Here is a 16,025-nt window from a genome sequence, read left to right on the forward strand (position 1 = left end):
CACCGACTGCAAAGGGTTTGTCCAAATACCAACTGTGAAGACAGCATTCCCTATGGATATAAACAAGGGCACAAAGACAGGAGAGCGTCATGAAATGACGATATGAAAATCTTCAAGGGCATTCAGGACAAGAAACAGTGCGAAAAAAAAATTAAGTGCAACACATTGATAGAAGCAACACCAGTCAAATTCACGTCCCCTAAGGGCCTGTGGTCAGTATTTAAAATACACAAACCAAGACACTGGAGTAATGAAGCACACAGAGCCCTTGAGGAAGGGGAAAAGACAGCAGCAAAACTGGTTATCACTTCTGACAGCTGATTCCTGTGACAAGCACCGCATTACTTGGGAAATTCACTACCACATATGTCCTCCCAGGAAGGCTGTATTTTTGTATTTCGCACCATGCAACACCATGTATCGTTTAACTATGAGATGTTCTTGGATGTCACAGATATCACTGCTATGTTACCTCTGGAGTTACTGGACATCCTAAAGAGAGATGGGGCAGTACCAGGGGCCATAAGCTCTGGCTAAATAACTAACACACAATTTGTACAGATGTTTTCTGTAAGAAAGGCAATGAGAAGAGATTTATTCTGAACTACAAAAGATTAACAAACAGCGTATCTTGCTAGATATAAATGCAGGCAAATTCCTGAAGGAGTCCTAGACCTAGAAAGTAAGAAGCAAGCGGAATGACCAAATCCCTACACAGCAGGATTCTCCTTTGGGGGAGTGAAAAACAACAACAAAACCCAAAAGCTTAGTGATTACACACTTCAGAGTGCACGTTACAAGATAACACAACAGGGATGCTGCCAATACACTGAACTCACTCTCCAGGGTTTCCAGAACTATGAATGTGCACCAAGGTCTCGTTAAGCCTACCTGAGAAAATTGGGAGAAAGGAGAAACTGGCACCTGTTAAAATACTTAATATTTCCAATCCTAACAAGATAAAAGGGCCCAGTCCATGCAAAAGTCTGACCTTTTATCTCACTCTGACTGCTTCCTGTTTAGAAACATGGATGGCTACTGTTCAATGACTGTATTTTTTGTTAGCAGAATTAGTATTCTTTTACATCAGGCTAAACAGATACTGATAGAAGTAAATATAAAAGGCTTTTAAAAGAACTGGAGGGATAATATGTCTCAGTACTAGGGGTACAGAACAGGAGGAATTCTGCTGTGGCTTTGAGCTCCCCTCCACTACTACTGAATTTATGCCATTGCCGTAAATCACATTACACAACACAAGTATCTAACCGTTTTGAAACGGTTTTCATTATACTCCTGTAACGTGAACCTAGGAAGAGCAGAACTCTGTGATTCACAGCTGGAGGCCAGGCTGCACAAAGCTGCAATGATCAGTGCCGTGAGCCTACCCTTCTCACTCTGGATGCAGCAAACTGGAGCAGCAAATGCTCCAAGTCTAAAACGCAGATGTTCTTAGAACAGGCTGTCACCTCTTGCCCAGGGAAGACGGAAGAGACCAGGGATCTAACGGTCTGGCTGAGAGCAGAACGAGGAGCTGCTCCGAAGAGCTAGAAAAAAGGAAGTGTCCAAAGCAACTGTCGACGCCACACAGCAACACCTGAACAGGTCTCCTCAGCATGAGAGAAATGCCTCTGTGGTTTCCAAATCCACCTCTGCACCAGGAATAGCATCAGCTGGGGAAGTAGGCTCGAGGAAGCTGCTAAGGCTGGGGAGATGGTGGAGAAACAGTTACTCCAAGGAACTGCTTGTCTCTAAGCAGGCCCTTAGCTCAGTCCAGCTTCTCTCCTTCGGGAAGCTCCACCACGACGGGAGCGCAGTCCTCAGGCTCTGCCTCAAAGTCCCATTTGAATTTCTTTGTCAGGTGAGTCTTGAATTTTTCAGCCTTCTTCCTTAGTGTCCTATCAACGGCAGCATTGCAGATGCAGGAAAAGAACACCTGAAAAAAAAAAAAAGCAGATGTCAGTAAGGACTCGCTGGCACGAGCTCTGCCTCTTTTCATCAATAGGGTGCACCAGGTAAAATTTCAGGCTAGTCCCACCTGGAAGGAAGCAGCTATCCTGGAAAAAAGTTTTAAGGAAGGCTGGTTCCTCTCCCTCCCTCCCTGCCCCTGCCATCCAAACATACACAAATTCCTCAGCTTTTCAAAAATTCACAGCTTTCTGCTAGCACTTTGGAGAGTTAAATCCATATCTGATTAAACAGGGCATTTTGCATCCAGCCCTTCTCTAACCTGCCTGTTCCTACTAATGTACTGAATCTGTGCCCCAAAATTCACTTTCAAAGAGAGAGATTTATGTTTCAAAGCCAAAGAAACATTCAGAGCAGGGAAACACTGAAGTGAAACCAGCGAAGGGAAACCACCTGGGGACAAAGCAAGCTCCAATGCAGGAGAGATCCAACTAACAGCTGGAGAAAACACGGAAAGCGAAAAGCAAAGGTTGGTGCTTTTTGGATGACCATTTTCCTTGTTCATTCTACCATGAAACTGCCTCTTTAAATACCTCTTTGTACATAAAGGTCAGTAGAGCTCCTTTAGAGAGCAAAACACATGTTAAGAAACAAAAAAATAAAGTTATACTTTACATTTCTTTCAAAGAATTTCACCTTAAATTACTTATTTCATAAACCTTTTTTTTTTTTTCTCCTTTAAACATTGTGGAGCCTGTATGCTCAGTGGTGGTTATGCTGAACTCTTTCTGCCTGAAATTAAACTCCAAAAATAAAGCTGTTGCATTCAAATACACTCTTCCCACCTCCATTTTGCACTTCTACCAATCTACCTGCCTGTACCTAGCTGAGATGCATTACGCAGCTGCTTTCGGCATACAGAGTGTAAGTCCCAGATGTACTCTGGAAATATTCCAGAACCATCAGGGAAGCCACCCCCCGGGCAGAAAACAGGAGGATTTTTAACACGGAGAGGCTGAGTCAAACCACAAATTTCTTCCCTGTCGCTGGGAGCGCAGTGACCCCCACTGGGGCTTGCTGTGATCGCTGACACCGGCCCTGCCACCCTAAAGCCACCAACTCCTCTGGCGTAAGGAAAAGGTGAAGACCAGAACTCCGAGGGTACCCAAAAAGGAAAGATAATCGGAGACACAGAGGTGCTTCCAGAATTTCCATCGGATGGAAAGAGTGCCTGGTTGACACATTCTTCTGTCCTGCTGTAATGTGATGGGATGAAGGGTTGCTCTGCCAGCATGCTAAAAACAGAGCTGGATTTTCCGGTCCTGAAATGGGATAGGAAAAACAACAACAAAATGTCTGATTTTTTGTGAATCAAATTTGTAAAAGCTTGGGGTCAAGCGAAGTCATTCTCTTGATTAAAGCAACGTTTCCTTCTTAATTTTACTAGCTGAGTTCAGACAAAAAAAACAAAAGCAACAAAAAACCAACCACACACACACAAACCCCCGAGTTGCTGCTTTCTACAGCTGCAACTCAGAATTACAGGGAGAAAAATGCAATCCATGTCTTTGAGAAAGGAGAAGGTAATGCACAATTTACACCACAGACTAAAACATAAACCACTACAGTTCTCACTGAGATGAAGTTTCCGCTGCTGACTTACGTATCTGACTTTATTTTTAACTGAGTTTGCTTCATTATAAAACTTGACTATTTGCCTTAAGCATAATTTCCCTGAGTGGGAGTAATGGGTCTTATTAGTACTGAATTATAAAGATCTGTCATATCTGTCTCAGCCTAAGCAGAATATGCGATTTTCTGCATTCTCGACTGCCTGTACATTCCCTCCAGACAAGTAACGTTACCCTAGGAAACAAACGTGACTAACAGGAATGGAAAAGCTTTTAATATACTATCAATGCCTTAAGCTCGAGAAGGTATCACTGCAACTCCTCGGCCTACAAAACATCACACCATTCAAGCCTGACTAAGGCCAGCATCACCAATCTTTTATGACACACACACTCACAAATCGAGCTTGAATGAATGGCATTTAGGAAAAAAAAAAAAAAAAAACACACGTGAAGACTTGCATGACTTGCAACACAAAAAAAAATTGCACTTGCTCAGTCTCTCTCATAGCTTATTATTATATGTAGCTTACTATAGCCTAAGACCTTAGATGCCTTTGGAAAAGGTGTGCTGGTGCAATCCACTCGCAGCACATATGCTGATCCACAACTCTGAAACACAGCCAGGCCACGCTGATGCCAGACTACTTTCCGCATTATTTGCAAAGAAACCATCCTAAAAGGAAAAAAAGCCACAGGGAAGGGAGCCACACAGCCTCCCTTCTGAACTGCAGTTATTCACACTCTCATTAGTCTTTCCTCTCTCTACTTGCTTGCCTTTCGCTGCATTAGTCTCCTCTGGGTGTAACTTCAGCAGAAAAAGAACTCAGAGGAAGACAAACAAGTGGTTTGTCTGTGTAAAGAATGCAGGGAAAAAAGGAAAGAACAGGAGCATGTTCAGAGCACACGGATTCACTGCCTCCTATGCAGATCAATAGCAGCTTCCTTCCTTTTGAAAATTTGCTCCAAATTTGCTCTGATGCCCTGTACGCCCTCTCTTCCAACTCCCATTTTTTAAGCTACCTGCAGAGACAGCCACTGACATACCTGTAAGGTGCTGGTTAAAAAGTTGTCCTGGGAGACAATGTCCACAAAGAAATCAGCTGGGATCTCATTGAGCTGGTGATACAGCACTGAAATGAGGTTGGTGTAAAGGTCTTGATACTTCCCTATGGCATCTTCGGAGCGACACAAGATATTTAAGAGTCTTTTCCAGTGCTCAAATGCATCGTACACATTCCCAATCAGGAAGCAGATGAAAGCAAACTGCAACTCCGCTGTAGGTGTTCAGTAAAACAAAACAAAACACACATGATAAAAAATTAATTTTATAAAGTTAACAGAGAAAAAACAAGGGGGTGTGTGACAATAAAGGCTTAAGCCAACCCTTGAGGCTGTAGCTCAGCCAGCTTCCCAAGTCCTCAGTCCACCCTGCACAGAATAAACCCCGATGATCTTCAGAGCTGTCGCTCATTTGTATCCCAAGCCATCAAAAAAAGCCCAGCAAGCAACCCAGAGCGCAGGAGACACAGCCTGCAGCGGGCCCATGAACACTGCGTGTCTCTGCCTCTTGCAGCAGAGCTCACAAATCCCCAGCGCTGCCGCAGAGCGTCGCCAGCAGCTCACAGCAGAGACCTCCTGCTCCAACGCGTGTTGGGGACTGCTCCACGCACATAGCAAAAGGATCCGTTTTGCTTACTGCTTCCTGAAAAGCCACCGTGGCAACAAGAGATGGCCAGGACCACATCCCGAGGAGGGAGAGGAGAGGGTTTGAAGGAAACGGGCTGTACTGAAAAGACACAGAGGGCAAAACGGACAATCGGAATCGTATAAGAAGGGGAGCTGCCTCTCTCATGGACAGCTCCTTCTTTGCTAGCTCTGAGATATTTCACAAAACTTTGAGACCACATCAGGCCTAAAAAATGGAAATCTGCAAGGAACAGAAGCATCATTAAACCCAGCAAAGGGAAGTGGAGGCCTACAAAGCAAAGTATAAAAACAGAGAGGTTGAGTTGCTGGCAAAAAGGGACCAGGAGCCTGGAGAGCCGGATGTGTCTGCAGAAGAACTGCCTGTCCCACTGGGCGGTCTCGGGACTAGGGTGGATTCGCGCGCGATGCCTCAGTTCACCCCACGCAGGGATCTGTGCTCCGCATCCCCCTGCGGCAGCCAGGTCCCAGACACGTCCCTGCAGTGCCCAGGCTCAACACGGCGCAGTCTGGGCACTGCAGGCTGGGGGCGAGAGCGTCCGGCTTCCCCTTTGGGCCCCGCTGCAATAACCCCAACCTCGGAGCTTGCAAAACCTGTTGTCTACAGCCACGGCTACAAGCGCCGCGGCCTCACGGCCCGCAGGACCGCAGCTTCCCCCCGGCCGCGCTGCTTCAGCGCCCAACGCGGCTCCCCCGGCGCTCACCCAGCAAGCGGCGGGGCTGGCCGGGGTAGCGCTGCGCGATCACGGTCTCCAGCGCGTAGCTCAGGTCCAGGCAGTGCCGGGTCACCTCCTGCGGGCTCGCGCCCTCGGGGAACGCGTGCGCGGGCAGCGCCGTGAAGCGGATCTCGGTGCCGGCGCGCGGCCGCATGGCGGGCAGCCGCGCCAGGCCCTCCGCGTAGCTCCGGGGCTCGCTGTCGTAGCGCGGCAGGTTCTGCTCGGCGCGGTCCTTGCTGTGCGTGCCGGCCCGCACGGGCAGCACCTCGGAGAAGGCGCAGATCTGCCCGCTCTCCGGCTGCAGCTCCTGCACCACTGCCTCGCTGATGAAGCTGCTCAGGGAGACCCATTTCCGCAGTGTCTCGTACGGGTAGGGCCCGAGGAAGCGGTCCAGCTCCTGCAGATTCGCCCTCATGGCCTCGCTCTCCTCGGCGGCCGCGGGCGCCGGCTCCACGCGCTCGTCGCGGGGGCTCCAGCGCAGCACGCGCAGCTCGCGCTGCCGTAGGCTCAGGAAGAAGCCGCTGCGCGGCCCGGCGCCCGCCGCGCTGCAGTGCACGAAGTGGACGCCCGGCGGGATCATCTTGACCCCGCGGAAGCGCGGCCCCACGTCCCACGCGCGGTAGTCGATGCCGAACTCGGTGCCCGCGGGCACGCCCAGGACCACCACGGTGGCGCCCTCCGAGAAGAGCCGCGTGGCCACCGCGGGCTCCAGCCACGGCGCCGCCATGGAGCCCGGTACCGCCCCGCGCCCGGTACCGCCCACGGCGCCGGCCCCGGAAGCGCCCGGCGCGCCCGGGCTCCGCGGCGCCACCGTTCCGCTCCCCGCGGCCCGCCGGGGCCGCCCGCAGCCCTGCTGGCCCGTGCGGGAAGGAGGCCACTGCACGCCGCAGGCCGGCTCAGCGTCAAACACATTTATTTCACTTTTATTGAGTACAAGAACAGTGAGCACACACGCGTACGGCACCAAGCACTGAAAAGGAACGTGGCCGGGGGCAGAGGGAGGCGGCGGCCGCGGGCAGAGGCAAGGGGGGTTAGTGAAGGAACAACAGAGCGTTGCTGCTGGTTGCTAAGGTGCTTTTGGGGTAAAAATAAATACTGTTCTTGTGACCGTCGTTATTACTCATGCAATCGCAGGCCAGGTTTGGAATGAGGCTGTGGGATGGGGTAAAAACAGGCACTGGGGTCTCCCACCCCTTCCAGCGGCCTGGCGGGGATGCAGGGCCTTGCTAGGATCACGGTCCCGCACCGGCCCGCCGAGCACACAGCCAACCTTCCTCTTTCCATCTTCTTTTTGTTTTTTGGTCACCCGTCAAACAAGCTGCAGAAGGCAGTAAACTGGATCTACCCACTGAGGCTTTTTAGCTCTAAACCTAAATCAGTCATGAAGCCAATTTCACATCAATTCCATAACTATGTAAAGCTACTAATTTCAACAGTGACCTTAGATTTTATAACTAGTTTTTATATCCAGTTTCGAAGCAGCCTGTAGTTCAGTTGTACAAGTACCAAACCCACACAGTCCTCCTTTGGATTTGGATTACAACCAGTACTGGAGAACAACCGACGCAATGTGCGTGCGGATCATTGCTAATAGGCAAGACGGGCTGCATGCCCTGCACAGGCACTGAGAACAAGTCCTGTCTACGTTGCAGTCTCTCTTATAGAAAGTGCAACCGCTTTTTTTTTTTTTTCCCCTATTTTCCAGCTGTTTTGGGTGTACTTCAAAAAGAAAAGAGAGAAAAGACGCATCCCTGCAATTGCCTTAACTCTTTTTGGTTTGAGGTCTGGTCTCTAAAAGCAGCAAGTTACAAGCAACCGAAAGCACTCGGGCAGAATCTGGGGGGAGACTACGTGACTGAACTCAGCGGAATCCTGAAATGCCCCTCATCGGCGTTAGCCAGCAAGTCCATTCACTTCTCAAGAAGCCTGTCTGTAGTGCTCGCAGAAGAAACTTTTATGCCAGAAAGAAAACAGACTTCATGGGGACATAATAGCAAGTGGCTGGTGGACCAGGCTGCCAGAGAACAGCCTCTCTCTAAGGAAGCTCAGAGAGCAAAGTGTGCTCCCACCACAGCCTAAGGACTCACGTTCTCCCTGTTCACGGTCACCCTCGGCTTCCTGGCTGGGACCGGGAAAATGCACCTACTCTGGGCACAGTCAGTGCGAGGGGTGGAGGACTAAAGGCAAAATGGTGCAGAATTGTGGGCCCTTCTGATTCAGCAGGAGAAAGGGGTCATTCCTAAAAGGAAACCCATTTATTCCTTTTCCTTTGTGATTTTGGTTCCAAGTCCACCCTGACTGCCTGGTTCACAGTGTATGAGGCCCCGGCCTTGGCCCCTAGTCCCCTTCCAAGGGAGTCACAGAGGAAGCCCGTTGCTCAAGGCCAAGTTGGGATGAGTTGTGGGGAAGGCGGCGGCGCTGACACCGCCCCAGCACGGACCTTCCTACCCGGGAGGCCCTGCATCTCCTCTGCCCCGCGGCCTCACGCGCTTGGGGCGCTCCGCGGCGGCCCGACACCACAGTGTCCCCACGCCTGTCCCTGCGCAGCACCCGCGGCTAGGCTGGGGCCAGGACGGTGCCGCCCCTGCCACCGCCACCGTCGCGGGAGCAAGGCAGAAACGGCTCCGCTTTGCCTCCAGCCCTTCCGACTGCAGAGCTCAAGTCACTTCATCCCTGGACTCCAGAACCAAACCAACCCCAACCGCTGCCACGGCGCGGCGGGCCGCGAAGGAGCGAGGAGCGCAGCACCAGCTTGTTCCCAGCTGACCCTAATGTCTTTGGCTTGGGGCCAGGCCACATTCCTGCGTATTCCTAGCGTCTGGGCTGTAGGAACAGCAGCCTGAAGCTTCTTCCTTGCCCCTCCGCCTCGTCACTGACCAGCAATCCCAAACCCAGGAAACTGCAGCACCCACTGCGGCCCTCCTGCTGCCACGTGGATCCGCTAGCGGGAGCTGGCCTGTCCTTGTCCCCCCACTCCCAAACAGGAGTGGCTGAAACTGTCCCCATTCTCTTCTTGCAGGGCTAAAGAGTCCCAAGTATGAGCTAAGAGTCTCAAAATACACCAACCACAGTCAATCAAATAGTTAATAATTTAAAAACGTCGTCATCATATTTACCAGCACTGTTGAATTATTTCAATATTGTTCCCTCCCTCCCCCCTTGTTATATATAATAATATACATAACTTAAATGCACATCCATATGAAACCCCTACAGGCTGCGTTGTTATAAGTGAGAAACCATATACATATAATTTGCTTTGTTTGAAATGAAATCCATTCCTAAATACCTTCAGAGAACTTGGAAACTTGGAGCTTGGAAAATGCACAGAGAGGAAGATAAGGAACAGAAGGGGCAGAATTAATGATGCCCCACTAAAAAAAAATGCAAAAGAACCAGCATAGAATGAGGAAAAGGGTGTAACCACACGTTCCAAATCGGAAAGTAACTTTAAAGTAATAAACTCAATGGTTTCTCTCTTCTTTCCAGAGGTGGGAAATGGTTTTGCTTCTGCTTGTGGTTGTTATTTCATTTTGCTTATTTCTTGCTTTGTTGCAAAGCAGTTCTCCTTTCCATTCAGTGTGCAACAAATGAACTCAAGATTGTGTCTCCTTTTAGGTAACATGCAAGACGGTGGCTTATTGTACTTTTAACAATGCTATTGTTATTACCATGATTTTATAATTTTGTTTCATCACCAATCCGCTAAATTCTTCAATTTATCTGCAAAGATGGTTGGTTTTGTTTGTTGTTGATGTTGGGTTTAATTCATTTACAGCAAACAGTAGCAGTGCAAGGATGCATTTTGTTTCCTGTTTTTATATATATATATATATAGTATGTATGTATGTATATATATATATATAATATATTTGCTATTCCTTTTTTTTTTTGATTTTTGTCTCTCGCCATGAACGTTGCAGCCAGGATGTCTATGTCTTGCTGACAAATCCAGCATAAAGGATCCTTCTTCGCTATTCTCCAGGCTTGAATACAGATGCCAACTTCTGTGGACATGATGGTCAAGATTCCTGTACAAGGCAGAAAAGGAGCGGTCATGGAGAACTCCCTTTTTGGGCCCTAAAAGGGCTGCTCTTTCTCGGAGGGCTCTGGACAATAATACTGCAAAACACTTTGGGACCACAGTATGTCCTTGATTACCAGCGCCTCTAGTAATTAGAAAAACCTCTGAGTTTGATGAGTTGGTGCTGGTGTATGGGAAAGCTATCAGGGAGTCACTCTGAAGTCTCCCTTATGTTAAGCCATTAAATCAAAACTAGTCGGCTCCCAAAAAGATGCAGAAATCACTAAGAAGAACTTCTGCAAAGAACCCCACTGTGCTGAGAGCATAAGGGATACACGGAGATACTTGGACAGTCACATATATCTCTTATGCAGCATGTATAAATCATACCTGGCAATTTCTTTACATACCTGAGGCTTCTTGTCTCTCTCCTCTGGAGAAGGTTCTGTTTCTCTGTATACCACAGCTTTGGTTACCAGCATGTCAGGATGCTGTAGTTTTGCCTCTTTGATTGCTAAAGCCAGTGCCTAGAAACCGGAATGACGGAAGCATTTTATTATCACTTCCCTGAAATCTGATATGAACATTGCCAGAAAGAGTTAGTGTATAAAAAATATCTGGAGCTGAATGCTGCTGCCGACTGGAGGGGTTTAGAAAAGCATTGGGATGCACAGGTTATTGCTTCTTCACTTGTTTGCATGCAGAGTTGCACAGCGTTCCAGGCTCACTAATGAAACCCAAACAGAGGAGCATCAGCAATTCTCTCTGCCAAAGAGCTCAAAAAACTGAATATTGTTCTAATTAAATTTATTATGCTGAATAATTCTAAAAATTCTGAAATTATTTTAGATCCTGCTCAAACAACTTTGGACCTTTAAAACTACTGTAAAGCAAAAAATCTTCAGTGATGAAGATCACAATAAAAAGAGCCTGTGGCCCCAGAGATTTCTATCTCTGTTGTTTCATCATAAAAACGTCATCAGTTTTTGTTCCTTCTCTTAAGGAGGTAAATGCAAAAACACATAAATTTGGACTGAGCCAACCTGTAGTGAGACTCTGCAGGAAAGAAAGGGGAATCCTGGCTCACTTCAGAGTGTTTCAACAGAGAAATGTCAACTGGAAATGTATGTACACCAAGAAAAAGACAATCTAATAGTTGGGCTCTGTGCTGGAATATCATCCTTACTGCTGAGTCCTCCCTTCAACAGGCGTTGGTGGGAGATAAGCTGAAACTTCCTGTTCAGCATAAATCATGATCCAGCTCTTTAGCAGGGCACACGAGTGATGATTCCTGTCACTTCTTCCAAGATGGAGACAGGGTTTATTGTGGGGACTGCGGTACCCCTAGGAGAAGGGGACCACCACCCTCCTGCACAGCCCGGAGGAAGCCAGCAGGCTTGCAGCAAACCCACAGCATTCTGCTCCTACCTGGTCTTGGTCCACATCTTCATCTCCCGTGATAATGATGCGCTTCTCTATCCTTGTCTCTGAAAAGCCTCCTTTCACAGTCTGCAATGGTAAAAGAAACAGAACTCACTTCCAGCCTGCAGCCCTCCTTGCTGGCAGCAGCATTCGGCCACTTACTGTGGCACACCACGGGCATCACGCCAGCCCTACGGGCTGCAGCCTTTTGGTGCAAACAACTGCTGAGGAACCTTAAAACCCTGTCTGGTTCGTGTCCCAAATGTGCTGCAGCAAACGTGATGCCTACCCTCTCTCCCAGCCTTGCCTACAGCGACGTTAGCCGCAGGAATGCCGACTGGATGCACACCAAAAAGCAAAGCAGAAGGCTGAGGGTGGCTCTGATACAAGCTTTCTGACTAGGGGATAATAGCTTGTGGCCACATGGTCACAAGATGGATAATAAAAACGTTATGAAGCCAAGAGTCAACGATGCCTCTCCTTGTGTGTAAGGGGGATTTGTTACAGCGCACCCCCAGAAAAAGGAAAGGAACTGCAGTCACCAAGGGAGGGACAATCCCAGCATCACCCCAGAAACTCCTGCAATAGCTGAGCACAACCCCATTAACCTGTGTGTATCACCAGTGTGTGATTGTCAGCCTAGGGCAACAGAGGACACAGCTAATGATGAGTGTGAGAGAGCACGGATGGGAGCACAGAGCTGATGAGGAGCAGCTGAGGGAGATGGGTTATTCTGTCTGGAGAAGAGGAGGCTCCGGGCAGACCTTCTCACTCTCTACGACTCCCCAAAAGGGGCCTCTAGTGAGGTGGGGGTCGCTCTCTTCTCCTGAATAATTACCCATAGGACAAGAGGAAATGGCCTCAAGTTGCGCCAGGGGAGGTTCAGGTTAGACATTAGGAAGAATTTCTACACGGAAAGAGTAGTCAAGCACTGGAATAGACTGCGCAGGGAAGTGGTGGAGTTGCTGTCTCTGGCAGGGTTCAAGAAATGTATAGATGAGGCACTTAGAAACATGGTTTAACAGGCATGGTGTTGAAGGGATTATGGTTGGACTTGATGATCTTGAAGTTCTTTTCCAACCATAATGATTCTACATTTCTATGAGAGAAGAGTGAAAAAAAGGGCCAGACTGCAGGTATTGAGCACCACTCTTGCCCACCTAGGCCTCACACTGAACTTCAGCTTTCATTTATGAGCATTTAATTTGGGAATGAGATGGCCACTAGTGAGGTTCTCTAGTGCAGCTCCCCCTACTTTATTTTTTGACATTTCTTCCCCATGTTCAGTATTCCAACTCTAATAAATCCAGTAAACCAAATACAAACACGGTAGCAGAAAGGGAGTGCCCCGGGCAGGAAAGGGGATCTGGTGTTTGTCTCTAAACTAGATACACAGCAGCTGCATGGACTGGTGGCAGCCTAAAGCAGAGTCTCTTCCACCCCTTGCCAGTGGCTTGAGGGTGCACAGAGGTCAGCAATTCTGAAATGGGATCTTTCATCTCAACCCAATGACTCCCTCTTCTTCTGACTTAGCAGCATGTCCAGCTGGACGTGGTTGACAGTCACAGTCCATGCTGGTAACCCAATCAACCTAAATTGAACGCCCACCAAAACATGATCTGTCCATGCCCAAAGTGCCCCTAGGTCACATCTGGCTGAACAGGAGCTGCTCTACAACGGGGTGAATTGGGCTGGGGCTTTTGGAAAGCAGCATGGGTCTCCCCACACGACAGCACACACTTCTTCAGCTCCTAAGTGGGACAGTAGCATTTTCTCCTACCTTCTTCAAATACCAATAGCATCTTTCATCAGAAATCCACTGGGCTTCCATGTTTGCAGTTATTCTTACCTTGGTAACATGGGTAGTGGTGGAAGTGGAGAGGGTTTCTGCAGTGGCACTGAACATGCTGGTGAGCACCTCCTTCCCAGCAGAGCTGCCGGTGATCTATAGGACAGAAAGCACCTGTGTTAGTAAGGAATTATGCACGGGAAGACACTAGAGCTGGCTCCAAGATTTGTGACATCCAAGTTTTCAATACCTGTGACTCATATAAGTATCTTCCCTCATCTTATTCCTTCTACCTGATGGAACCATGAATAAAAGCAAAATAAGAGCCTCTTTCATTCATCTACTGCAGCCTCTGTCCTCCTCTGGCACCTTTCCTGGGAGCAGAACATCACTGAGGACTTGAGTCTCCCTTTTTACAGGAGATTGAGAGCCTACACAAGAGCTATTCCTGCATCTCCCAAGAGAAAGCCACTGAGCCAAGCAAATACGTGGCTTGCAGAGGGTAGACCATGTCAAGAGCAAAGACATGTTGCATTGCTCCAAATGAGCATGTTTTTGGGGGGCAGAGACTTTTTCTGGAGCATGAAGGCTGGGCAGAGGTGCCCACAAGCAGCTCAGAGAGCTGCAGAAAAGGCCGTCTCCAGCAGGGAGATGATTTCATTGCCACATTTGATTCCTCCACTTCCACCCTCAAGGCCGTTCTATGTGCAGAGCTAGGGAAAACTCAGCCTGCTTAGGACTTCACCAGGGCCTGTCTGTTTTCAGGATCTTTCCTCCTCCAGCTGATGCTCAAAGAGTGAGTCTGGCAAAGGGAAGAGGCTACTGGCATGGGCTTCATGGCCCTCTTGCTCTCCAAACCTCTGCTCCTCAGGCACAAGTGCATTTTTGCACTCTTTTCCAGTACCACCACACTGGCCAAGGGTGCTGCTGCTGGAAGTATGGGATGAACTTGCCTCCTGAGTAGTTAACAGTGACTGGCCAAGGCAGCCTACACTGGGCACAGTGGTCAGGAGCCAGGATGCCCCCTTCAGGGTCTCCTCCCTGCACTGAGGCACTGCAGACGTCCTCCACTCACCGGTGACACGGAGTGAAGTTCTGTTGTGGCTCCTGTCCCTTTCCCTGCCTTGGTGCTGTGATCCTGCAAGAAGAGCACATGGAAGCATTGGCATGGACACAAGGTGAGGGCAAACGTAGCTTGCTCTGGGAGGGCAGCACTGAAGTACCGTGAACCTCCCTCAGCCTCTGGAGTCTTTCACAGCAGGACTGAGGACTTCTCATCTCCCCCAGCATCACGGCCTGCTCTCAGCTTCCCTCACCCCGTCCTGGGAATACAACCAACCCAGAGGAGCTGAATGGGCCACTAGCACCCGCTGGCACCCGAGGAGTCAGCCCTGCTTACGGAGGTTGCTGATATGGTCTCTGTGGTGACACTGTGGGAAGTGGCTATTGCGTCTTTGCTGCCTGGAGTGCCTCCTTCCACCTACCAGAAACAAAAGCGAGCTGGTGAGTTCGAAGGTACCTCTGAGGGACCTACCCGAGCAGGACCGGTGCTTTAGTCCCATTGCTGCCAAGGCATGTGGCTGGGGAAGGCGTTGTGTGCACACAGACACATGCTCAGCAGCACAGTGCAGTGAGTGTCACCCTCCGGGGACACCCCTGCACATCAGGGCTGCCCAGCAGCGTGGAGACGAGCTGAGGGAAGCAGGTGCAGGGCTGGGGTTCACGGAACCCCAGCATGGGGTTTCTTGCATGGAAAAGTAAATGCAAAATGCATGCGAGTTTCGACTTGATGTCTCAGGGATTACAGTAGGACCAGGACAAGCAGAGAAGCCTGACAGCCTGGCTCAGCCATCTGCCCTCCCAGCGTTGTGGTTTGGGGCAGGTTTTGACAGACTGAGGCTTTGCAGAGCCACCAAGAAGCAGGGCAATGAGAGGGTGAGCCCAGCTCTGTCCTTGGCGCACACAGCACAAGGCACCACGTCAGCCGAGTGGCTTCTGCGGCACCTACCTTGAGGGGGGCAGAGGCTTCTGCTTCAGGCTTCTTTGCGCCCGATGCCGGAGCAGCCATCGTGGCATCTGTTTTCAGCACTGCTGACTGCAGAAGAAACACAGCAAGTCAGCAACCGCACCAGACTGCTCTAGTCCAGGGCTTAATCAGAAACAGGAGTCAGCCTAATTCCTCCTCTTGCGCTAGCCCACCCGAGCATGCGTCCCTCTTCCCTTGCAAAGGCAGTATCTTGTTGATAGCCCTGGGGGCACAGGCAGCCAGAAGGGCTCAGTGAGGACACAGACAGTGTGTAGAGAAACTGCAGAGCTCCACCTTCAAGAACACACAGCAGAGGCTACACTGTTATGGGAGTGCAGACAGCTGCCATGCAAACTGCCCCAAATGAGCGACATAACCCAGACTGTGCTGGATGCTCTCACCAGATTTTTAAAATTTTGCATAGATTTATATCCACCATGGGTTGGGGCAAACTGATGCTCTAATGTTGGGTGAGACCCGCTAAACTCATTTCACCTGATGTAGGTTGATGAGTCTGCCTTAGTTCCCTGCTGTTGTGATTACCCCCTTGGTGACAGATGGTGACTAACTTGTAGGAAGGGAGGAGAGAGGTTTCCAGACATCCCTGCTGCAAGGATGGGGAGCTGCCCTAGAGCTGCTGCCAGGTGATGGTTACTCAGGCCTGATTCAAGTGCCAGTGAGTTCCCACATTCCCGAATTATCAACCACCCCTGTCCCAGGCACGGCCACGGACTCCCTGAATCCTACTCTTCCTGGCCTAGCAGCCTAAGTCAAAGGACACGATCCACACAAGGGTTTCAGA

At 49.6% G+C, this 16,025-nt stretch overlaps 2 protein-coding genes across 8 annotated transcripts in view; both read right to left on the reverse strand.

The window, feature by feature from the left end:
* Positions 1-1,344: 1,344 nt before the first annotated feature.
* AAR2 (AAR2 splicing factor) lies at positions 1,345-6,689 on the reverse strand. The gene is made up of 3 exons (XM_010225631.2): positions 5,951-6,689; positions 4,587-4,816; positions 1,345-1,936 (listed from the first exon to the last, which is right to left on the reverse strand). The coding sequence occupies exons 1-3, from the start codon at positions 6,687-6,689 to the stop codon at positions 1,769-1,771; spliced, it is 1,137 nt and encodes a 378-aa protein (XP_010223933.2). The 3' UTR covers positions 1,345-1,768.
* A 2,278-nt stretch (positions 6,690-8,967) lies between these two features.
* EPB41L1 (erythrocyte membrane protein band 4.1 like 1) overlaps positions 8,968-16,025 on the reverse strand; it is a 69,269-nt gene continuing 62,211 nt past the window's right edge. For all 7 annotated transcript variants that reach the window (XM_088536043.1, XM_088536049.1, XM_088536045.1 and 4 more), the window contains 7 exons: positions 15,202-15,292; positions 14,597-14,670; positions 14,273-14,335; positions 13,258-13,353; positions 11,415-11,495; positions 10,397-10,513; positions 8,968-9,993 (listed from right to left, as the gene is read on the reverse strand). In XM_088536043.1, the coding sequence (XP_088392169.1) occupies positions 9,985-9,993; positions 10,397-10,513; positions 11,415-11,495; positions 13,258-13,353; positions 14,273-14,335; positions 14,597-14,670; positions 15,202-15,292 (531 nt within the window). In that variant the 3' untranslated portion in view covers positions 8,968-9,984. The remainder of the gene's footprint in view (positions 9,994-10,396; positions 10,514-11,414; positions 11,496-13,257; positions 13,354-14,272; positions 14,336-14,596; positions 14,671-15,201; positions 15,293-16,025) is intronic.

The sequence above is a fragment of the Tinamus guttatus genome, unplaced genomic scaffold (assembly GCF_059628265.1).
Source record: "Tinamus guttatus ecotype Peru unplaced genomic scaffold, ASM5962826v1 Tinamus_guttatus_pri_ptg000650l, whole genome shotgun sequence".
NCBI lineage: Eukaryota > Metazoa > Chordata > Aves > Tinamiformes > Tinamidae > Tinamus > Tinamus guttatus.

Bases quoted from the DNA above. Each gene is read 5' to 3' on its own strand.
- AAR2 (XM_010225631.2), bottom strand. From the start codon at position 6,689: ATGGCGGCGCCGTGGCTGGAGCCCGCGGTGGCCACGCGGCTCTTCTCG. The intron at 4,817-5,950 runs GTGAGCGCCGGG...GAACACCTACAG, and splicing joins CCAGCCCCGCCGCTTGCTGG to CGGAGTTGCAGTTTGCTTTC. The intron at 1,937-4,586 runs GTATGTCAGTGG...TTTTTTTTTCAG, and splicing joins TTTTAACCAGCACCTTACAG to GTGTTCTTTTCCTGCATCTG.